The sequence below is a fragment of the Taeniopygia guttata genome, chromosome 4A, assembly GCF_048771995.1.
Source record: "Taeniopygia guttata chromosome 4A, bTaeGut7.mat, whole genome shotgun sequence".
NCBI lineage: Eukaryota > Metazoa > Chordata > Aves > Passeriformes > Estrildidae > Taeniopygia > Taeniopygia guttata.
This window is the reverse complement of record NC_133029.1, coordinates 6,557,850-6,581,902: the sequence shown is the minus strand read 5'-3', so window position 1 is coordinate 6,581,902 and position 24,053 is coordinate 6,557,850. Positions and strand designations below refer to the sequence as shown.

Sequence of the window (24,053 nt, the reverse complement as noted above, 5' to 3'; positions counted from 1 at the left end):
GGATCACACGGCGGCACCGGGACCGCGACCGGCCGTGAGGGGCCGGGCGGAGCGGCCCCTGGAGCGCGGGGCGGGGGACCCCGCAGAGGGGCGGGGCGGGCGCGCTGTGCGTGTGTGACAGGTGCGGCGCGCGCGCGCCCGCCGTCACCCCGCTCCCCCCCTCCCCCCCGCCCCGCGCACGCCGCCATGAATATGCAAATGCCGGTATAATTGCCAGCCAATGGCGTGCGCGCTGGTCACATGGTGCTGGTGGAGGCTCAGGGAAGAGAAGTTGAGTCCGGGCGAGCTCGGGCAGCGCCGCCAGAGCCGAGCGAGCCGCGGGCGAGCGCCGCGCCTCCTCCGCAGGGAGCCCGCCGGCCGGGGCTCTGCCTGGACCATGCCGATCCTCCTCTTCCTCATAGACACGTCCGCCTCCATGAACCAGCGGGCGTACCTGGGCACCAGCTACCTGGACATCGCCAAGGGCGCCGTGGAGATCTTCATGAAGGTGAGTGCGCGGCGCCGGGGGAGCCGCCGCCCCCCTCGCCCCCTTCGCCCCCGCTCACGCCGCTTCTCTCCGCTCTCTCCGCAGCTGCGGGCCCGGGACCCGGCCAGCCGCGGCGACAGGTACATGCTGGTTACGTTCGACGAGCCGCCCTACTGCATTAAGGTAATCACCCCCCCGGCCGCCTCGGCCCTGCGGCGGGGCCGCCCTTGGCGCGGCGCGGCCCCGTCCGGCCCGGCGGCGGCAGCAGCAGCCTGTGAAGATGGCGGACATTTTGCTTTTGTATGGAGGAGAGAGGCTGAGGGCGCTGCTGAGATGGAGGAGGGGGGGGGAGGAGACGGGCGGGCCGTGATTCACCGCCCCGGCGCAACGAGGGGCGGCCGCGCTCCGCCCCCCGCGGGGCGGTGGCTCCGGCGGGGCCATCGCCGCGCCCGGGCCCGCGCGGCCTGAGACCGCGGGACACGCGGGCACGGGGGGCGGGCACGGGCAGGGCCAGTCACCCCTCACGGCAGCGCGGAGCCCGGCCCTGGCGCGGCCGTGGGTGTGGGACAGCACCCGCGGCTGTTTCCGCCTCTGCGATTGACGAAGCCATGGTGTTGGGGTTGTGTGTCCGCCTGTGCCCCCCGCCCCGTAAAGCCTGCTGAGCACGGTGGCCTGCACCGGTTCTGTGGAAGGTGCTCGCAGCTGCCGCTCCGTGCAGGGTCGTGGTGAGCTGGATGTGGAGCCATGGAATCATCGAGGTTGGAAGACACCTTTAAGATCACCGAGTCTAGCCATCAACCCAGTACTGCTACTGTAATTCGTAAACCACTAAATCACATTACCCAGTGCCAGCCACTTAAACACCGATAGGGACTCTTAACACCTCCCTAAACAGCCTGCCCTCTTGAATCATAAAAATTTTCTTAGTGATATCTGATCTGAATTTCCTCTGTCCCAGTCTAAGGCCATTTTCTGTGGTCCTCACTGCAGGCACAGCAGAAGACACCCTTCCCTATCTCATTGCAGCCTCCTGTAAAGGAGTTGTAGAGAATGAGGTTTGCCCTAAGCCTTGAGAGCAAACAAGTCTGCCTGGCTGGCTCCTCTTGTCCCTGTTTTCTCATTCCTCAAGTTTGAGGCAAGTACAGCCATGCCATTCTCATCACATCGTCTGCACCACGAGGTTTGGGCAGAAGTAAAAAAAAAATGGTGCTGCCTCCCTTATGCTGTAGGCTGCAGCTTGCTGATGGAAACATCTGACTGAAAACACTTAGGTAAAGTGTGTCACAGAAAGCATTACTATGGGAGTTTTAGAATCCTCCTGAATAGACCTGAATTATGACTATATTTGCTCACAGTAATACACTACTTATGATAACTGTTGAGCTGTAGACCCATGCTATGAAGGCCAAAGAAATTAATGTATAAATGCATTGTTGGTCATCCTAGAGAAGAAAGGAAAATATTGTCTAGATCTTCCAGCTAGAACTTCTTGAGATGTTTAAGAAGTAAGTAGACTCACTGGTGCTGTGAGCTTATTCACATCTTTGATAATGAGGAAATGTAGCTATCATGAGCTACATTTGGCTCCTTTCATCAGTAATAAATTTACACGGCTTTCTGAAGTGACAAGTCACAAAGTAAGTATTTATTTGGTATTGCTGCTTTCATTTCTTCAGAAGAAGGTGTGGTAGTAATTTCTGTGAATTGAAACCATCCTTGACTTACAGAAAGTTACTGTCAAAAAACCTACATATGCCTAGGAGAGGTGTTTTTAGACAAGATGCACACACCGTTTGCCCCATCTTTGATGGTGGCTGGATGCAAACTTTAAGTCTTTGTTGCGCCAGTGTTAACTGGATTTCTTGTGTCCTAGATTTCTTTTCTTCTAGTTTTGTGTCAAATATTTCACAAGTGTATCTTATGTTTGAGAAATGAACTTGCTCCCTGCAGTGACAGCAGGCATACTGGTGATTTAATAAAAAAATCACTTTGCTGCTGGAGGTCTGTGTGGTAATGCTACAGGTTATTACTACGTCTATACTCAGATTTGCTGAGGAAGATCCTTGTGGTTAATAAGCATCTGTGTACATTCTGATGTGCTAATGAGCATCTGACTGTTAACAGTTTTAGTAAATAGTAATTGAAATAAATGGGGCTGTGATACCCATCATAGCATTCAGTCATATTTAATGTACATTAAATAGCCAAGGGAAAGGAAAAGTACTGTGGTTCTTGTAACTTGCTAGTTTTTCTTCTTAGAAATTTATATTTCTGCCTTTAGCACACTGGTTTTTAAATTGGACCTCAAACAATCTTAAAATATTTTTTCAAAAATTAGTAACTTTTCTAAGAACAGGCTTCAGATTCAATAAATATCTGATTACAGTAATTATGATCACAAGTGCAGCTCAGCTATTGCGTAAAGACTCCATGGGATAATGAGTGTTGTTGGGCTGTCATCATGTCTGTTCCTTGAGCAGAGAAAGCCTCACAGCAGTGAGCAGATGACTCCCTGTTTGAAGACTTGTTCATAAAGACCTGCACTGGTATTTATGATGTTCCCTCTGTTGTGTTTTTTAACAACCACAACTGTGCCAGGAAATCTTCCTGGTCTGGGCCAGATTCTCTATGTCTTACAGAACATGCTTGTAAAATACATAAAATCTGTTTTCTTTGCTAATGCTGCTGCAGTTAAATACTTTGCCTTGATTTAGAGAATGTGAAAACAAACCTGGCAAGTGAATGCATTTTGCAGGCTTGCTTTCCAAGTGTGTGCAGCAATGGCTGTTTTACCCTCTTGTTTTCTTTATGATTTATACTAATTAAATTACATAGGCTCTCAGATAGTTTACCAGAGAAGCACTTGAGGGAAATAATCTGGTGGTGGAGTTGAGACCACCTAGGACGCAGAGGAATTACATGAACTTGAGTTTTGGAGCAGGGGTAGCTGAGATACGTGTTTTGGATTGGTTTGTTTCAGAATTTGTTTGCCTGTAGCATTAAATTATTTCAAACCAACAGCACTGGTTCACTTTTGATGGACAAGAATATATCAAGAAAGTATGTACATATGTATTGTATTGAGCTAAGTGGAAGAATCATGCTATTGCACAAATGATTTGCCAAAATCTGTGAAAGTAAAGTGGTGTTTTTGAAATTGTCTTTAGTATACATGGTTTGAAATTATTTACAGGACCTGTTGGTGCTGTTTGCTAATATTTCTCTATGCCATTTTTTAAACATGAAATTGTTTAGTCCCTCAGTTTGCAGTGGGGCTCTGCAAAGAGCTGTGATGACAAGTGTCTAAAGAGGAGTCAGGGTGCTGTCCTGGGAAGGTGGGGATGGCAGGAATATCAACCCCACTCTGGCAGCAGATGCCTCTGGAGCCTCGTCAGCTGTTTGGCTTCTATTTGCTATATAATGTATAGGTGGTGATTTGTGACAGCAATTATGGTGCAACCATTTATAACTCTTACTTTGTTTCCAAAATACTCTACAGTAAGAGACAAATATTAAATATCTTAAAAACATCTTATGAAATGTATTAACCTTGTAATTGTCAACTGATATGATCCTGTATAGGTCAGTGGAAAAATACCTGTAAATTTCATTGGATGTTGGCTCAAACTCTCATTTTATGAACTAAGGGAAAATTAGTATGTTATTTCATGAAGTAAGAGTTTTCAAACTAGTGTTTTTAGTGCATTTTTTAGATTAAAATTATGATAGGGTGCTATCAAGTGAGAATGTGCTAGTTGGTGGCATTTAACATGGAAGTGAGCTGGTCTGTTCTGGTATTTGGGTATCTGATTTTGGGTATTTGGCATGCATGGGAAGGTAATAAGATGTACAGTAAAGCACCTTTGTAAAAGGTGTCTATTACTATTAAAACACTAGTGCTTAAATTTAGGTATGGAAGGAGTTTATTTCCAGTGTGTATCCAGTTGGGCAAGAAAAAAATGGGTTCAGGAACAACCTTGCTGCCTGGCAGGGTGTTTGACGTTCCTGACCTTCTGGCTAAGAGAAATGCATTGTCCTATTGAGGGAATACAGTTCCTGATGTGTCCTTGTTTTGAGGACTTCCTGCCCATGGATTGCTTGAGCCCAGATCTTGCTCCATCTCAGCCCTGTTGTGGCCTGGTGCTGCAGCACCTCCAAGCCTTGTGTGCCAGCCCCACCCTTCTCATCCCTTCCTGCACAACGTGGCTGATCCGGAATGCCTGGGCAGGAGGGTGGGAACAGGCCAGACGTGTTACTGACAGTTCTGCACAGCACTTCCCAGCTCCCACAGGGACCTGTCATGAGCTCTTGCTGTGGCCCTCATGGTCTTCTGTGGCTTTTTGCACATATTTACCCAGTTGATTTTTTTTTTTTTAATCACATAAATTTCAGCATCCTCTGTCAAATATCTGTTTCTCTGTATGTAAGCACATGCTGTGGTGTAAGTGGGCAGAATCTTGTTTATTTTTTTGGGAAGTAATGGTGCTAGAGTAAAAGTACGGAGAAAAGAGAACAGTCTTCTCACCTACCCTTTTCCCTGCAAGGTTTTCTTCTTTTCCAGTGATGATGTTTCAGCAAGATCTATCTAGATTTGTCTGAAAATGGAGCTCATGCCAAAATCTTAGCCAAAAGAGTTTTTGAAAAGGGAAGCAAGGCTTAACTCTTCATTTATTTTTTCCATTCTCGATTTTTGTGAAACCTTACATCCTGCAGTTTGTGGCTTGCCTGTGGATTTGGGCTGCAAATGGCGAGTTCAGGCCCAGATCAAAAACACAATGGTGGCCTTATGTGAAGTTATTGATTAACTGGATTGGCCTGTTCCCTTGTGACTGATATCTGGCTGCTGGCAGTGATACGGCCTTTCCTCAGGGCTCGAGGAATATTATTTATTATCTGGTCACAGAAATATGACTTCTGTTTTATGTTCATGTGAGATTCTATTGTCTGACCTTCATAAATGATCTGGTCATAAGTCAGAGGACTGAGAGAACATAAGTTATATTCTGAAATACATATTTTTCTCCTTCTGTTGTGTTATACTGAATTCAAGAGTCAGCTGTGACTGCACTGCAAAAATGGGCTCCATGAATTTGAGTGCAGAAATATGTACATAGCTGTCTAAGGAGTAGCTCAAATTTCTTTATACAGTGTGTGTGAAACACTGCACTGTTTGAGATCTGCAAACTGGGACTGATGGATAGGATGCCTTCCAGTTCCTCTGCTGTTCCCTGCTAGCCTGAACATATGTTTCAGTGCTAAAGAGCTCCCTTGTGAAAGCAGCTCTTCATGATGGACTTTGAGCAACCTCTTCTTTTTTTCCCCCTGAAATTCTGGAGTTGGATTGGGATATCTTAGAGGCTGGAGCAGGAATTTGTAGAGGCTTTTTAAAGCGTCTGTCAAAGATTACTTAATGTATGTAAATAACCTGCTTGTTTATGATACTGAAATAGTGCTTCAAAACTGGGAGTTGGTAAGGTCACACTTGAGGAGAGTAACTTTGCTGTCTTTTATTTCAGTGGCACAGAAGCTTCCGGCAGAAGCGTTTTTAAATTTTGCCTTTGTGGAGATCCTTTGCTGGTGCAGAATGGAACTGATTACCACTCAGTCTGCACAGGGCAGGGGCAAATGAATAGGCTGTGCTGCTGAAAGAGATGTGAGATCTGTTTGTCTGTTTCTGGAAGAAATTAGATCAGAGCTCCTGACTGACCTTCAGGGAGAAAGAGAAACCCAACCGTGAAACCTGTTGGGTTTGTGGCAAAGATCTGCAGGAATGCTGCCTGAGGTGGTAGGAAATGCATTAGTGTGTTTTTTCATTTTTGTGAAGGAAGAAAACCTAAGTAAACTTAACTGTAGCAGATCCATAGAATAAGCCTAAGTTGATGAAGTTTTTACAGGAACCTTGAGGCACGGAAAATCATTGGGTTTTATATGTAAAAGGTCTGACTTTAAGCAGGCATGAGTACCCAGTGGTCCGGCCTGTTCTGTGGAAGGGGTGGTGTGAGCAGCTGGGAATACACTTGGAGGTTTACAAGCTGGCAGTGGGGTGTGCAGGCAGAATTTTTGGTGCAAGGCAGATAGCAGCTGCAGGGGCAAGAGGGAAGCTGCTATCCGAGAGGTGCAAAAGGGAAAGAGAGCTGAGGTCAGTGGGAGAGGCCTATCTTTCTCTGCAGATATGCTGTTAATGAGGTACACACTTAGTGAACCCCCTAGCCAGGCCTTGTTGGAAAGGGGGAAAAGAGGTGCTGAATGTAGTACTGAGGGACTGGATGAAGTGTAAGCAGCACACAGTGTCTGTTCTTGATAACTAATTCAGGAAACTATATTCTGTACTTTTTCAGTGGAGAGAGATAACCATTCCTGTTCTACCACTGTACACTTTTTGGGTCAGTTACAGCGGTATTTTTATTTCTGAGCACCAACATCTTCCATTGCCTGGGAAGTACTCCACACACCTCTCCTCCATGTCTTCCACTGTGCATGTGTGAGGCTTTGTTGGGAAATTTCTGTGTTTTCAGAAGGCTGTCTTAGAGCAGAAATGACTGGCAGGTTAAAGCCAACAATTGCTTTTCCTCTGTTAAACACAATGACTTAAGGAAGAAAAACAGAAGTCAGTTGATTAAGGAACACTCATGCAGATAGGATTGTCTATTTTTTTTGAGGGCAAAACAAAATCAACTTAATAGTGTTTGGGAACAACCACCAGTTTTTACATGCTTCTTTCAGTTTAACTGCTTTATCACTTAAATCTGACTGAAGAATGTGCTTTTAAAAGTTTCTTTTTTAAAATTAGGCATCTATTCTGAAATTGGATAGGTAAGACCATAGGCAGAAGGTTCTTGTTGGTGCAGGTGGTAGGTCTCAGAATCTGAAAACATCTAAAAATATATTTTACTAAAATCCTAGGAATCATCAGTTGGCATCCCTGCAGCAAGCAAGGAAGCATTGTAGCCCCTTTTAGCTTATAAAGGTACTAAATTGATTCCTATAGAGAGTGTCCTTTAAAAAGCACATTCCCATTCCTGAGAAACATCATACTGGTTAGTGTAAAATGTGTTAAAACGCTTTTAAACATGCATAAGCATGCTGCTTTACTTCTTTGTGTCCTGGCTGTGAGTTGTAAGCAACCTCTTCCAGGAACTGGTGTAATGAGGACAGAACATTATAATGAGGAATTTTGTGAAAAGTAATGTACCTTTTGCTTTAAAAAAAACCAAAGCAGTAGTAATCAGGGTGATTAATTCCTCCAAAAGGTATAGTTTTGTGCCTTTTGAAATTGAGGTATTTTGTAAAAAACAAATTTATGCGAGAACTTAAAGGTGATGGTTAAATTTTTGGAAGGAATTTATTTAAATGGAAGGACAGTTCAGAAATTAAATTCTTGATAGATATGAGGGTCTGAACTCTGCTTGACTGTCCTTTTTATTATTGTAATTTTAAAGTAGTTAAGTACTTGAACTCGTGCTTTCACCTGCTGCCTGTCTTCACAGAAGGGCAAGTGTGTGTTGCTGGGTTAATTCTTAATGAAAATATTTTAACTGGTTCTGCTCCTACAGGAATCTGCAAAGTAAAAGCTTTCTTTCTCATGTGAGGTGGGTTTCTGCTTTGTGCCGTACAGCAGATGAGATGCCAGAGGCCTTGAATGGAAACCATCATCTGTTGTTCATAGCCATTATAGCAATTTGTATTTTCATCTTTTTATTTGGTTTTTTATTTGGGCTTGGACACATTCAGAGATGTAAGCCCTTAAGACTAAAGGATAAACTAGACAAAAGTAGATAGGTTTGCATTAAGAGGCTTTACTCATCCTCAGTGCAAAGGTCATTTTTATTTTAAAAATAGAAGCTTAAAATGTGGAATCAAACAGTTGAGTTGGATCTCCAGAGTTAGATTTTTGTAGGGAGGTGTTCTGCAAGGAGGGTGCTTTGTGAAGTTATTGGTTCCTGGCACATGGAATCATTGTGGTCTGCCTCTACCCCTTTTGTACTATTATTGTTTCAGTTTTCCTTTGGAGGGTTTTGAGAAATGTCTTTTTTGTTGTATATATGTAAAAAGGCCTGGGCCTTGCACCCTGGCTGTGTTGGCTCACATTTTAACGGTGGAAAAAGGTAATTAAGATTGCAGACACTTCTACCTTGTTCACCCTTGCATATTTTAGAACAGCTTGCCAGGAGGAACTGTGATTTGCAGCAGTGGTGCAACAATGATGTTTTGAGCTTGCTGTGATCTAGAAAAGATGTATCTTAGTGCTGTGTCCTACAGTGTTCCCATAGCTCGGGCAGCTGGGATCCAGTGGGAAAAAGCACGTTCTGTACCGTGTGACCTGTGCTCTGGAGCTGCGTGCTTTTGGAGGGGGGAGCTGTGCAACTCCAAGGGCCCTGTTAGAAGGGTCCAGATGGCTTCAGCCTTAGTGATTCTCTTCACTGTCTGTATTTTGAATGCCTATATCCTTCATTTTATTTAATAACAGGCTAACAAAAACCCCCCACAAAACAAAACGAAAAAACCCACAAACAAAACCTCCAAAAAACCCCAACCCCCCCCAAAAAAAACCCCCAAAAAACCAACCAATCAAAAGAAATGAAATTTTAAGAGCAGCTGGTGCTGTTCTAAGTGTAGATTGTTACTTAAGTAATGCACTCTATAGATTGAATCTTGGAATTTTTTTCTTTCCTAAATTTTATCCTTACGGTGCACCTTTTAATAATGTAACTCTTGTGCTTTTGTACCTCCCAAAAATATAACAGGCAATAATGGAAAGGAATTTTTTTACTTTGTTTTTTTTTCTGGCTAATTTCAGAACACTTGGAAAACACGTAGCAATCAATTTCAGCTGTAAGCAGCATGTTTTCGGATCGAGGTTTTAACAATGTGCCAAGAGATTAATTCTTGTAAAGAGACTGTTATTGTGCAGATCAGAATCTGTACTTGCCCATAGACTTGTATTGATTGATTTGTATATTCACTCTGCAGAGCATTAATAAAACAAACTTTCTTTTGGTATAAGAACTGAGATTGACAAGGATCTCTGAAACTTGAACTGCTTATTGTCAAATAAGTAAACAAGTCTTGTTTTATTTTTAAATAGCTATTATTATTATTTTTATCGTTTCTGTCCCACAGTTTACCCAGTTATGATTCTTTCCTTGTGTATCTATGCAAATTTCAGCATAAGCAGCACTAGATTTATTGAATGTTATTCTAGACGAAAAAAACTTAACAGTTCAGAACACCTTCATTTTACTTTTTAAAGATAAGGCAATTGTTGGTTTATTTTGTGTTCTCACAGATGCTTTTAAAGTCTTAAACGTGTGAAATAGTGTTTTAAAAAGTGAGACTCTTGATAAGATGGATGTTGTCGAGCAATTAATTGGGCAGAAAACAAAGATCTACAGTGTGGTTAAGCTGGTGTTGCTATGCTCTGCTTCTAAGTGAGCATAATGCATTAGCACTGGTCTTCATAGCTTGTTAATGGTTCAGCCAGTGAGTCTTGATTAAAAAAAAAAAAGTTAAACTCTGCTTTGTGGGAGAATGTGCATCTGTTGAGGCAGAACACTTGGTGCCTTTAGCTGCTGCCAGGGCTCCCGATGGTTCTCCCAGGCTGGGATGTGGTGGGACTGGAGGGCTGGATCAGGACCATGTGCCCTGTACTCAGAGGGCCTGGCCTGGGGGAGCTTTCTCTAAGCAAAAGAGCTTAAACTCAGGTAGTTACTTTTGGTCCAGATGACTCTTGCATTAAAAAGAAATCCAACCTTGCCATCATCTGAAATAAAAATCTGATCATGATCCCAAGGCCATCAGTGTATTTTTGGCTGTATGAGAGTGAAGTTATTTGCTGGGCTGACTAGTTGATATTTCCATGAGTATATGAATTTAATGGTCATCAAAGTATTTATTTTCCTCAGCAGTGTGTTGAACAGCATTTCAGACATTAATTGAGGAAAGCTGGTGATTAGATGACTCCTTCTAGATTCTTGAGTTTTGAAGTGAATTTATAATACCTGTAGCACTTTGGTGTGCTGCTCTAATTCTGTGATGTACTTTTTGGAGGAAGGAGGAAGGAATATGGCAGTTTGCAAAATAAACATGAATCATATTGTGTTTTTCCAGCTCTGGGCTGTAAGGCTAGAGTACCATCAGTAATGCTTTTCCACTTGATTGCAAAAAATGTGCAGAGAGGAGTCCCTTGTGTTGTGTAGTAGCAGCTACTCTGTAACCTCTTAGATATTGCCTTTGTTCCTTGTGACTTCTGCAGCCATGCTGAGTGTAGGAAGGGACCAGGAGAAGGACAGAGCTGGGGCTGATTGGTATTGAGAGCAGATTTGGTAGGCTGAAAGAGCAACAGGCACTGTGAGTAGCTGAAAATCTTTGATTGAAACCTCCATGTTTCTGCAGTTGCCCTCTCTACAGTGTTTGGATAAGATGCACCTATAATGGTATTTCTGAAATGACTGCTATGCTGCTGAACAGGAGCATGGAGCCTCTTGTTATGCTTACTGTGCTAAGGCTGCAAACTGTGATTACTTCTGTGTTCCCTCTCCATTAAGCTGTTGTGTGAAATGTAGCTTGTTCTGGTTCAGCTCTGTACTGAAATATCCTGGCTTTCTCGAGTGTTCTTCAGAAATAGGTGCTTTATTAACTGGATAGTGTTTTTCTATTTAAAAAAGAATGCTTTTTGGAACAGGGTGATACCATGATCTCTTTGGTATTTGTACTTTCCTTTCTTCATATGTTTCCTTTTTCCCTTGTACAAGAAAAAGTGCAGTGAGAGTAACTGTCAAAATGCATGAAACACTGTTGACCAAAAAGTTAAATCCAGAGATGGATTGAAGTAGGAGCAGCAGGTAATAAATAAAAGGGTAGTGTAGGCTTTTTTCTTTCTTGCTTGGCATTGATTATTATCCCTTGGTTCCAAGCAGTTTCCAGCTTTGAGTTGTTCATACAGCTTCTGCATTTGGCATTCCTATAGGAGAAGGTGCTGCTTCTCTCTAAATGCTGATACTAACAAAAGGCCCCAGTACACGTTTTGTAACTGGAGCTTAAGAACCTCTCTGCTTGTGTTTTGCAGGGGTGCTGTGCTCAAAGATTATTTGAGTTGTTCATGACATGAACATCTTGAATTCTTCTTGAAGGAAAAGCGTTTCTATGTTTTATTTAATGGTGAAGTCATCTTGAAAGGACAGTGAATTGCATGGTGTAGTTTGACTGAGCTTTCTTTGGATTTTTTTATTTTAAGGTTTCATGGGGAAATACTTCTTTCTGTACAAGATGAAATAGTTTTCTGTGTAGCTGACTGCCTGTAATAAAAACTGGCACTTACATACTGTGCTAGAATGCAGCTAACATTCACTAATGTGCTTTAGAAAACCAACTGGTTTGATCTGTCTTCAAAAGTTATTTAGTCTGATGGGTGCAGGTACAGGAGAGTTCAGCTTAGAAACATGCAATTGAAGGGGATCTCCTGGGCATCTCACTTCACACTGCAGCCCTTCTTTGGAGTGCCTGGTTTGCTTTGAGGGGAAGTGAAGCTGGAGGGTGCTCTCCAGGCACTGAGTGGTGAGTCCTGCAGGGGCTCTAGTGTGGCTGGTGTGTCCCAGGGGACAGCTGCCCTGCACTGCTTCCAGCTGTGTAGGGAAAAATAGTGTGGGTGAGGGCAGGAGAGATTCTGTGTCATCAAGGTACATGGTGTGTCCCAGAGAAAAAAGGAAGAATTGTGGTGCCTGGAGCTGGATGGAGATAGTGGGGTGTGCAAAGTGACAGCTTTCTGCTAAAAATCTGGTGTCAGACTGTATCAGCTATGTGGGATCAAAGGAATCCTCTACCTCAGTGTCTTCTTTTTTTTTTAAGATGTGTTTTTTTTCCTAAAGATGTTTTAAAGCAGTTTATGCTTCTCTGGTCTCTGATACATTTTATGTATATTAAAACATCACAAAAGTTTATGTGACTGGAATTTAGATGCTTTTTATTTTTAAATAAGTAAATTTTCAAAAAGTCCCCACTGGATTTAAAGAAATACTTTTGATGGATGGTTTTCAGTCTGATTGTCCTACAAAAGCAGCAGAAATAACTTTATAGGAAGAAACAGTTAGCTTATTATTCACAATACTTAACACTCTGACCTGGTGCTCACTAGCTCTGATGTAAGGAGGACCAAGTGATGCTTCTGTACACTCTTCACTGTACTTGACTACTCTGGGATTATGGAGGGAGTGGTTTAAACGTGTGAGTGTGTTTCCTGCTAAAATACTCCTCAGATGAGAACTGAGAAGGAGGGTCTTTGTTAGGCGTGTCTCAGAGCAGATAGCAGTGTGCACCTGCTGGAGCAGGCAGTGAGCCCTGCTGCTCCCTGCACTCAGCACCACCCCAGCGAGGAGCTGAGTTCAGACCTGTGTGCCAGGCTCGTTCTGTGCTGGAGCTGGGCTGATCTCAGATATGAGAGGTGGGTGCTGTGCTGCTCTCCTGTGCCAAGAACAAAAAAGAATTTATCTTAGGAGTTTCTTTGCTACGGGCTGTTTAATGCTGTGCAGTGGCAGGACTGGTGTGTTGCACAGAACAAATGAGAGAGTAGAAGTGCTGAAATAAGAAGAGTTCTGCAGCCAAAGGTACAGAAAACCTGAGAGCTCTGTTGCCTCAAAATGGCATTCATAAGTATTTGGAGGGGGGGCAATGTCTGTGTCTCTTAGAGCTGTTTTTCTGCCCCATTTGCACAGACAAACATTTGTGAGGATGAAATTAGAAAATGATTAGTAGGTCATATGATTTTGAATTATTTTAGGAAAATAAAAAATGTTAAATAAAAATGTATTTGGTGTTCATAGTGTAGTCAGTACCTTTCTTATCCTGTGTACTATTTCTAGCTAGTAAATCTTTGAATAACAGATCAAACACATGGGGGTGTGTGGGCATTGGCTGCTCTGTACTGACAAGCAGCCTTACCCTGTCCTTCATGGGCAGGGGGCACATGGTACTAGCACCTCTCCCTCTCCCTGTTTGCTGAGTTTTATTGTGGCAGAACTGGGGTGACCAAGACAGTCTTGGCTTGCTAAAACTCCTATGCCAAAGCTGTTGATGCTCAGGCAGGGAAGCTCAAGGCAGCATAGGAGGTTATTCCCTGCTGCAGAACCCACTGAGCAGTGCTGGGTTCAGGAGAGTACAAAGAGATGGAGATACTTCAGCATTTGGGAAGCAGCCCCGTGAATGTTAGGGTGTAAAAAGAATAATTCACTTCTGTACAAAAGAAACACTTGACTTTGCTTGACTTTGGCTCAGACATGAGTAGGGCTGAGTTGTGATCATGTGTACAGCCACCAGTGAACAGAAAGATAATTTAAAAATGAGTAATTCTGTTGATTTGGGAGGCAAAATGCTGCTGGTTTCTCTGTCTTCCTGTGGTACTTGGAAATTCCATAGCAGCGGTGGTTTCAGATTTCAACAGCTGTTTTTTTTTTCCTTACCTTTTTCCCAAATGATTGCCGCTGACAAGCTAGGATGCCACAGACGTGTTATCTTCAGGTAGTCTCTTTTCCTAAGATGGGTACAGTTAATAATAGCTTGAATTATTGAGATACTTTGAACAAGTAGTAATATCTGAAATGCAGTTGTTCTTTCTAGATTAGCAGAATTCTTCAAAATGTGTATGTTTGACTAACTATTGAGTATGTACTGTAACACAGGCTGTTGTGATTGGCATGCAGGATTGCAAATTGTCTTCTTGGAAGATTATTTTTAGTAATGTTGCAATTTTTGAATTAGATCTGAAAGCAATCCAGTGAACAATAAACTGTGCAGTTCAGTCTTACGGCATTGCTTATTATAAACTCTGAAGGTAAAGACTTGCAGCCTCCAAAGCACCATGTCCCTGGACTTCCTGAAGCTGGTGAAACTGGGAACTGCTTTGGACCTGGAATTCTTGTGCTCTAATGCCCAGCCTTTGGCTCTGCCTCTTTTTTTTTTTTTTTTTACAAGCTGACAAAACTGTGCCAAGAAATAGTTGGAAAGAATAAAAGAAAAAAAGCACAGCATCAATCAAAGCCAGAACAAACCAACAATGAACCACTAAAAAAATTCAGTAAGACCAGTAAACCTGACAGATAAGCCAGTGTAGCTGAGATTTCAAGATCTGTGTTACATATATTCAAAACTTGATACTGTTTTACTTGTATGTTGATATTGCCCCCTTTTATGTGATAAAGGTGGAGTGGTTTGTTTTTGTTTTTTAACTCCTGCTACAGAATTTCAAGCTTTTCTTTCTAGTCTCTTGCAAATAAAATCTTCTGTTTCTCCTAAATCTTGAAGGTCTTTGTAAGCTACTGACTCTGACCAAGATTTTTTTTGCTGCTCAACTCTGTTCTTTTGATGTTCAGTTAGTCCTGATTCTGCTTGGTCTAAATAAGATCTCTTTTTCTTCACTGTATTTTTCACCTTGGTGTTTGAATTCTCATTAATGTGGGGATTTCTCCTGCTGAAATAAGTTGTTTTGACTTTACCTGCTTCTTGAAGCAGGTGAAATACTTCTGTAGCTGTGTGGTGAAATATAAGCAGGGCACGGATTTGTCTGAAAACTAAGTTACCAGAAAAAAATGCTACTTTTAAAGTGTGTTATTTCTTGTCAGTATGATTTGCTTGCCAAGGCTGAAGCCAGGCGCTGGAGAGTGGTGTGATGCTTCCAAATCTCTGGGTGGTTTGTAGGATGGTATCCAGAGCTTGCAGAAGGCCAAATGACAGTGCATTTTTGTCTGTTGTTGGCATAAGCAAAGGGTGAGATTTTTGATTTTAGTACTTGCTTTTTCCTAGCTATCTTTGAAAGTCTTCTGGTATGTGTTTAGAGTCTAAAATTATTTGTTCATATAAATTATCAAAGGAAAGGTCAGTAATATACTGGCAAGGTAAAGGCAGCTCAGATTGCTATTAATAAATTCTGGACATAAAAGTGACTTAAGTCGGAATGTAATATTGAAGATTAGAAGCAAATACTCTCACTGTTCAAATTGGTTCATAAACAGCTGAAATAACTATTATTCAGTTCTGACTTTTTAGTTACTGACCTGTAGTAGAGGATTAGTAGTTTTGTGGAATATGTTTGTATTTGGCCTTTAAAGGCTGTGGGGTTTTGGTCAGGTTTTTTTTGGTCATTAGTGTTTCTCCTGGCAAATAAAGCCAGTGGGTTTTTTTTGTAAGCAGTGTTAGTTGCAGTATTTTGAATTTAGGAAAGATTATTATTTAATCACGTCAACGTGAACTCATTGTGCATTTGCTTGGTGTTGGGTACTTGACTGTTTTGCCCTGAGAATGTTCCTACTTTATATGTGGAAAGGAGAATCTACAGACTTCTATGGAGCTGGAGTTTCTGTCCCTGAAATACATATTTCATTATATACATTGGCTTGAGTATTTCTGGAGAAAAACATTTTGCAGAAGTAGACTTGTTATTGATTTAAGTGTTTTTGATTAAAGAATCTTTTTTTTTTTTTTAGGATAAGGTAGCAAATGGAGTACATTAACTAATCAGTCTTCTAGTTAGAGCTGGATATGGAAATCTTGCATTTGCTGCTCTTGTTCTCATTATGAGAAGTTCCTACATTTTATTCTGTTTATTTCAAAGGTACAGTTCTCCTTGGCTTTATCTTTAAAGATCCTGTGAGAGCTGTAAGATAAAAAATAGTTTCCTTGGACAGCCAACCATTGGTGATCAGCTGCTCCTTGTACCTTCAGCTTTCCTACTTCTGCCTGGGGAAATGGTACATGTTTTATTTTGCAGGCAGTTGACCACACTGCACCAAGATCAAACAGAGAGCTGGAAGCTGAGCAAACATTTTCACAACGGGAAAATAGCAGAATCTCCAAATACCAGTGAAGAAGACTCTTACTGTTTATTTTATAAAGAATACTCTTAAATTCATTGGAGTTCAAATCAAGAAATGTAGACTGAGAATAATGTTTCTTTTGTAAATGTTTTGTTCCCCCATGTGCTTTAGTAACAACTTAAGGCAAATGGTCTTTGCTGGAAAACACTTTCTGAACTCCAGCCTGGCTGTTCCCAAGAACACTGATGGGTGTTTTTGCCAGACAAAAGGGAGCAGTCTCACCTACATTTACGGATCTGTAGAATTCAGACAAAACAATTTTGGTAACTATTCACTTAAAATTGTTTAAGAGAAGCTTTTTTAGGATAAGGCAAATCATCTTGTTGGGTTTGGTGCTATTTCACTCTGAAAAAATACCACAAACTAAGTCACTTTTACTCTAAAACAGTGACTCTATGCTTGCATTTCATTTTTGCCTTGAGCTGACCACAGGTGTGGGAGGTTGCTGTGGCTCTGCTGATGAGATGCTGTATTTTAAGTTATGGTTGTGTGTGAGTGTTGGTGTTTTATTGAGATTTACCTGTTTCTTTTGAGCTGCCAGGGCAGTTTAATCATAAAGCTGAAGCAGTCCTGGTGAAAGTCTGTTCTGTCTTTGTCCCATTGCAGAGTTTTCTCACTTGCAACCTTTGCATTAATCTCAAGCTTGAAGAACTGGTTAAGGGGGCGAAACTTGACCAAAATACTTTTGTTGTATCATCTTATGATAATTCTCCTTTCTGAAAGGAAATCCACCCAGCTTAGGCTTGTCAACTCAACAGAAGTATTGATCATCACATGTGCTTTCTACTCAGTTCTTATATCCTTTACAGTTCTGAACATGTCTATCCTAAGACCATTTACAGAGCCCTCAGTGTGTACGAAAGGTTGGCAATGGGATAGAGCTGCTTAAAAAAGCACAGGAAAATCCTGTCCTCTTGTGTTCTTGCTCAACTTGGCACAGCCAGCAGGTGGTTGCTGCTGAGCTGGTGCACAGGGAGGAGAACCTACTTCACCTGGAGGATGTGTTGCTCAGAGGTGTCCCAGCAGAAGTCAGGCTGTCTGAAATGATCCTCTCCATGGCTGCGTAGCTGGGATTCCTGGAGGAGCACGGGGAATGTCTCTGGTGCCAGATGCTAGTGAGCCTGGGCGAATAACTGCTTGCTTGCTTGCTGCAGGAGTGGCTTGGAGAGTATGGTGTGAAAGCAAGCCTGAGAGTTACAGGAATATCCAGGACTCTCAGGCTTTTAGCTGAGGCATCTTTAAATCCTGTACCAATTCCCTGTGAGCTGGTTTTCTAAAATAGCTTCCCAACTGTGCAGCAAACCACTTTTAAGGGAAGGGAATGTGAATCACACCTGTTGGGCCTGCTTACCAGAGGGTCCAGAGTCTTTGGTTGGACTGATCCACCCTCATCACTTGTTGTTCCTTTGATCCCTAGGCTTTGTCAGCAATAATTTTTTTAAAGACCTCCAAATTTTTAAGCTGTTACCCTGAGACACTAAACAGTGATTTGATTCTTAATAGGGTGTTTACAGCCACTCCTTTCTTTTCTTCCCTTTAATTTGTGGAAGAAAGGATAAAAAGGAAATGGGTATGTGCCAGAAGAGGCAGTGACATTATGGTGCTTTTATCTTGGTTTTACCTTTGCAGTTACTTTGGCAGTTGCATTTCTGATTTCCAAACTTGGCAGTTTCTCCTAAAAAAAATATTTACATGCTAAATCCAAATACTTCTATTAACAGCATCATCTCTACAGTAATCTTCATGGTAATGCAAAGTTTTTCCAGTGCTTGGCTGTGTGCGTGTTTCTTGAGTCTCCCATTGTAGGTGTGACCATGTTTCACATCAAGTTGTGCATACCTGGATTAGGTGTGTGCAGCATGTAAATGGTGCAGTGCATCCGTTAATCAGGAATATAATTAATTTTTGTTGGGAAGAGAGATAAATGCCAACTTGCGGTTGATTGCAGTTTGCTGCTAGAATAACTAATAAGCTTTTTTTGTTTTATGTAACAGGCTGGATGGAAGGAAAACCATGCAACATTCATGAATGAACTGAAAAACCTTCAGGCTTCAGGACTAACAACACTTGGTCAGGCACTCAGGTCATCGTTTGACTTGTTAAATCTCAATAGATTAGTGTCTGGAATAGACAACTATGGACAGGTAACAAATCTATCTATAGTCTTCTGTCTTTTGTATTTCTATGTTTTTTTACGTTATAGTTGGTGAGGGATTTTGGTGGTTCAAGTTCCTTTTTGCATTTAACTTTTTTAAAATGTTGAATAGCTCTGTGTAAGAGCTTGAACTGGGAACTCATTTTTTTCTTATTATGGCTACTGGAAAGACCCTGGGAAATGCTGGCATTTTCTTCCTTACTGGAGTACAAAGAAGCAGAGTATAAATGCCCAAACTGTAGACTCACATGAGTAGCCCATCTTGTGTAGTTCTGTGTGGTTCCACACTTACTAAAAAAAATTACAGGATTATTTTGAAAGATTGCTTATCTTACTGTTTATTTTATAATGACAAAAATACAAGTCTCTCAGCCTGCGTGTTAAGGTTGCTCTTTGCATTCTTGTGCTTTTTTTGTAGGGAAGGAATCCGTTCTTTTTGGAGCCATCTATTTTGATTACCATAACAGATGGAAACAAGCTGACAAATACAGCTGGAGTCCAAGAGGAGGTAAACGTGCATTAAGTTCTTTCAAGTTATGATTGTGCAGGTTGGTTCTATGCTGAGATGAATATTAGTCAGTTTTTTCCTGCTAATTGTACTTCTTCATCGTTGACCTGTTTTTATAGAGAATAGAAACCAGCTATTCTGTCATTGCCCAGCCCCTAAATTCACAGTCTGTAAGGGTTTTGAGATGAGAACTTCAGATAAATTAGTGGGTTGGAGAGAAAAGGGGTCTTTTACAGATAAATGAATTAATTTGGATGTGATGTTTTTAGCTGGTTTGTCAAATACTGGAAAATGTTCTTAAATCTTTTTTTACCAGCTTCATCTTCCATTGAATTCTCCTTTGCCTGGAAGTGAACTAACCAAAGAACCATTCCGTTGGGATCAAAGGCTGTTTGCTCTGGTACTGCGTTTGCCAGGAGCTGCATCTGCAGAGCCAGAGCAGCTTGGGAGTGTGCCTACTGATGAATCTGCTATCACACAGATGTGTGAGGTTACAGGAGGTAACTGGATGCTTTTTTGCTTTGCTTCACATTTGGCATTTGCCTTGAAATATTTCTTTTCCTTTAATTCACCTTTACCTCTTCCTGTTTGTCTGAATTACTCTGTGTCCATGTGAATCCATGTGGTGCTTTCTTGGATTCCATTAGCACAGAAGAACTTTAAAATAAAGCAATATTCCTATTTCAAGTCTAGATGTGAGAGCGTTTTCTAAATGCAGTAGGTTTTGGAAAATTTCTTTGGTTATTCTGGAGGTTGGCTTTGCTCATCGTGAGGGGTTTTTTTTAAATTTTTTTTGTTTAAGTGTTCAATTGAGCAGGACTGCTATTAGTGAGATGTTAATTCTGCTGCAGGGCTGATAAGCTAAATTTAATCTTTAAAAAATTAATTCTGGAGCCTATTGCTTGATACGTTGATTAGATTTTTTTTTTTAATTGGTGCTTGGAGAAATTGGTGTGTGGGAGGAGGAGGTTTGAGTAGACAAAAGCAGATAGATTACATAGTCTTGGTGAAATCAGGCCTTCCTAAGGGCCTCTATAAACTTGGCCTTGGTCCAGCCTGATGAAGCCTTAATGGCCTCGTTTTAGTAACAAAATCTCAGCAGGCTGTGGGGTTTTGGTTCTTTTTGGTTGTATTGGATTTGCAAAGTACTTTGCCTTTTACATAAACTTGTACATAGTTTGTTGCTGTTATTTTGGAGAAAATGGCAAGCCTTGGCAGCATGACTTAGGTAATAAAACATTTCCTTGAGTAATTTGCTTTTCTGTTTCCCCATGTAATTTCTCTCTTGCATAGGTCGTTCATACTGCGTCCGGACACAAAGAATGTTGAATCAGTGTTTAGAATCTTTAGTTCAAAAAGTCCAAAGTGGAGTTGTTATTAACTTTGAGAAGTCAGGACCAGACCCAGCTCCTATTGGAGAAGGTACAGTGATTGTTGTTTTTTTTTTTTTTCCCCTGCTCCTAATGTTTAAGACAAAATATTTTGTTTGTTTGTAGATGTCCTTAAGTGTCTTCCATGTCCTTCCTGCCAGCTTTTTCCTGTAGTGTACAGGATACACCTTTTACAAATGTTAGTTTGATCCTTGCTAAGTTCAATGATACCATATGTCTGCACATGCTTATATGGATCATCTATTGCTGGCTGGCTCTGTGTCACTCCTCTTTTTGGATGGCTGAGGAAAGTGAATGTTTGCAGGAAGCATTTAAGTTTGAATTACAGTGTTGTCAGGACTGCACTTAAAATAGTTAAATCTAGCAGTAATGTATTTAAACACTTCAACATCTCTAAAGCAATCTCTGTGCTTAATTTTTTGTAGATTTTCATTCTGCTAAATGATCACAGATCAGTGAGATGCAGGTGAATGTTCTCATCTGTGAGTGAAAAACTGCAAAGAACAAAGAATTACTTTGCTCCCTGTTAGTCTGGTGTATAAGAGGAAAAGAGGATAGTGCACTCCAAATGTGAAGCAGTTCTTCAGATTTGGAGAAGTTCATGGCTTAAAGGGAGAGGGCTGAGTAGTTCCAGTTTAGGAAGTTAGGATTCTGGAATATCAGAAAATATAATAGCTTTTAGCATCACCTGAACATTCTAGCAAAGCCAGATTTATTCCTGCTTTCATTCTAGAATCAGCTTTTTCTATGTTTGTTTTCTCCTTTCGCTTATTTAAAGAAGGCTTTCTTGTAATGCTGTGGTGGACAGCACAGCACCAAATTCCCAAATGTCTCTGGTGGCCCAAATGTTCTCTCCTATGTGGCAGAATGACTGGTGAAATGTGGGGGTTTTGTTACCTTCATTTCTGTCACATTTGAATGGTGATGGACTATGGATATGAATGTATAAAAATTCCAAGACTTTTCATCTCTATGGGAATTGAGAAAGTCCTAAACTAGAGAGAAATACTATAGGATTTTCCCAAGCTGTAAAAATCACTGTTTTTATAATGCAGAGAAACAAAACTGATGTTTCACAGAAACATGGTTCCCACAGTATTACTGACTAATTCTGTAAAGCAAGGAAAACTATTACTGTAAAATCTTTTTAAAACACTGAAGATTGGTTAAGTGGGTGATCTCTGCTGTGCTGTTGGCTTTGAAGAGCAGTCTTTGAAAACTACTGGTTACATCTGTCATGCTACAAAGTTCTTTATCCTCAGTGTGCAGGAGTTCTGTGCTGTTGGGCAGCAGGCTGTGGGGTTTAGGTGATCTGTGAATTGTTATAATTAAAAATATGGCAAAAGCTGCCTCCTGCAAGATGGATCCAACTTCTCCAAGAAACTTTGCTCCTCTTTTGAGTTTCCATGTGTGGCAGCATCGGTCAGTGGGCACTGCAGCCCATGTAGAAATGCAAATGCCAATTCTCAGCCTTTCCAGGTGCATCAGAACCAGCAGCAGTAGCTTGGTGCTGCCCGTGGGAGCTGTGTCAGACACTGAGCTTAGGCAAATACATTTTCCATAGCATGTGAGTATGCCTTGCTGCACTCACTGTGTAATGGCTGTGCCACAGGAGCAGAAGGGAAATCAGGGCAAATACTGGAAATGTTTTTCAGATGATTCTATGATACACCTGGATGCATAGGTTATTTCAGCCTCTGATATAAAGATCTGTATGTCTTTGGAACTAGAGTAATGAAATGCCTTACTGGCTGCTAATACAGAAATTTTGCTAGCAGACAAATGCATGCATGTAGCTTTTCATTTTCTTTTTGTTATTTTGCTTTGTTTAAATTTTAGATGGACTTGTTGATTCATCCAGGCCCATCAATTCATTTGCTTCTCAGCCGTGGCATAGTTGTCATAAACTCATTTATGTACGGCCTAACCCTAAAACGGGTGTTCCTGTGGGGCATTGGCCAATCCCAGAATCTTTTTGGCCTGATCAGAATTCACCAACACTGGTAAGTAAAATAAGAACTGAAAAACAGGATTCTATACTAATAGTTGAACAGAGTTAAAATAGATAATGGATAGAATAGTTCTTATTTTCTCTATTTATAATATGATGTGACTTTGCTTTAAAGGGTTGAAACTGTTTTTAACATAATAGTATAACCTAATGTGGCTACTTTTAACATGTGACATTTCTTGTATCCAGAAAGTTCACTTCAATGTGTATGGTTAGTTAATTTGCTGAAAGATTTTTAAAGGTTAAAAAATAGAACTGTAAGTTACTTCATGTAGCACAAATCATAGTGAGCCTAATTAAATTTTACTCAAAGCTTTATAAAATTCATTAACATGGGAAAAGGAGTATTTCTTTTTGAAAGAAGATCAACCATGGATTTTTTTCCTTAGTATTACTTTATGTGGAGACTCTTTCACTAGCAGGAAGAATTAAAACTGAAAGAGAAGAGCTACTCCCTGCAGATAATGAGGAGAAAAACAGTATTAATTTCTCCTTTTCTTACTGAAATGATCATACATTTGGCATACCTTACTAGCCTTTCAAAACATCTCTTTTGTTTGGCATGTTCTGTTCCTGCACTTTGCAAGTGCACAAGGTACTCTCTGTCCATTCTCCTTGCTCCCACCTCCTGATTAAAGAGGGAAAAGAAAAAGAAGGAGATTTCTTTGAGAGCTCTTTGAGAGATTCTTTATGAATTGAGTGCCCTCTCCCATCTCTTTTTCTGTGGACTTCAAGCTATGAAGAAGAGTTGAAGTCTCCTTTAACCCTGTCTGTATTGTAGCTCAATTTACATGAAGGCTTTTAAATATAAAGATAAATAGTGGCTTATTAACCATGTTTTTCTCTTGGTGGGAAGAGTGGTTTTTTTTTCAATTAGAGAAATATTTAGTTTATATTTTGTTATGGGAGCTTGTATTTTATTCTCTTCAAAGGAATACTGTGTTTTAAGACTTACAGGATGGTGAAATACCCTCTTATGGATGTTTTTAAGAGAATTGATTTGTTTGCCATAAATATGTGAAAACTGATACCCTTTTCCTCCCTTTCAGCCTCCACGCACAGCTCACCCTGTGGTGAGGTTCTCCTGTGTGGATTGTGAGCCCATGGTCATAGACAAACTTCCTTTTGACAAGTATGAGCTTGAGCCTTCACCCCTCACCCAGTACATCTTGGAACGAAAGTCCCCCCATACCTGCTGGCAGGTACTTGCCCTTTTTTTGATTCTAGAAATGTAATGGGTTATCTGAGGTACTTCAGTCTTTGCAAGCCTGGAGAACTGGGGCCTGGTTCAAGCTCTGCAGCAGATGAGAAGAAACATGTCAAGGTTTCACTTACCTCCTTTCTAAGAGAATTATCAGGAGTCAGAATTGAGTGTTCCTTCCACAGGCTTTGTAATCTCATTTAATTCTCTTTCTAGGTCCATCTCATTTTGCTAAGAAATATGCACCCCAGGTTCCATTTTTGGCTAAATTGAAAATGTCTGCAGGCTTCCATTTGCTTACAGGGAAAAACCCACCACTAGTTTCCATTGTGTTACCTAATGAACAGCTGCAAATCATTTTCACTAGATGGTCGAGGCTGCTGATGGGAATTGAGTGGAAGCTGTTGATCCTGTTGACTAAAGATTGGCCTTGAAGAGGTTGAAGTTCTGTTGCTGAAATA

The 24,053-nt window shown here is 41.2% G+C and overlaps 1 protein-coding gene across 6 annotated transcripts in view; it reads left to right on the top strand.

The window, feature by feature from the left end:
* The first annotated feature begins 215 nt into the window (after window positions 1-215).
* LOC100220752 (integrator complex subunit 6-like) overlaps window positions 216-24,053 on the top strand; it is a 39,420-nt gene continuing 15,582 nt past the window's right edge. For 3 of the 6 annotated variants that reach the window (XR_003960388.4, XR_003960387.4, XM_030272519.4), the window contains exons 1-8: window positions 219-487; window positions 572-649; window positions 18,321-18,470; window positions 18,900-18,989; window positions 19,306-19,489; window positions 20,283-20,411; window positions 22,220-22,383; window positions 23,441-23,593. Coding sequence is in view for 4 of the 6 variants with exons in the window: in XM_030272519.4 (XP_030128379.2) it covers window positions 221-487; window positions 572-649; window positions 18,321-18,470; window positions 18,900-18,989; window positions 19,306-19,489; window positions 20,283-20,411; window positions 22,220-22,383; window positions 23,441-23,593 (1,215 nt within the window). In the remaining 2 variants the exon portion in view is untranslated. Of the gene's footprint in view, window positions 488-571; window positions 650-18,320; window positions 18,471-18,899; window positions 18,990-19,305; window positions 19,490-20,282; window positions 20,412-22,219; window positions 22,384-23,440; window positions 23,594-24,053 lie in introns of all 6 variants that reach the window. The other 3 variants (XM_030272522.4, XM_030272521.4, XM_030272520.4) reach the window with 2 other exon arrangements.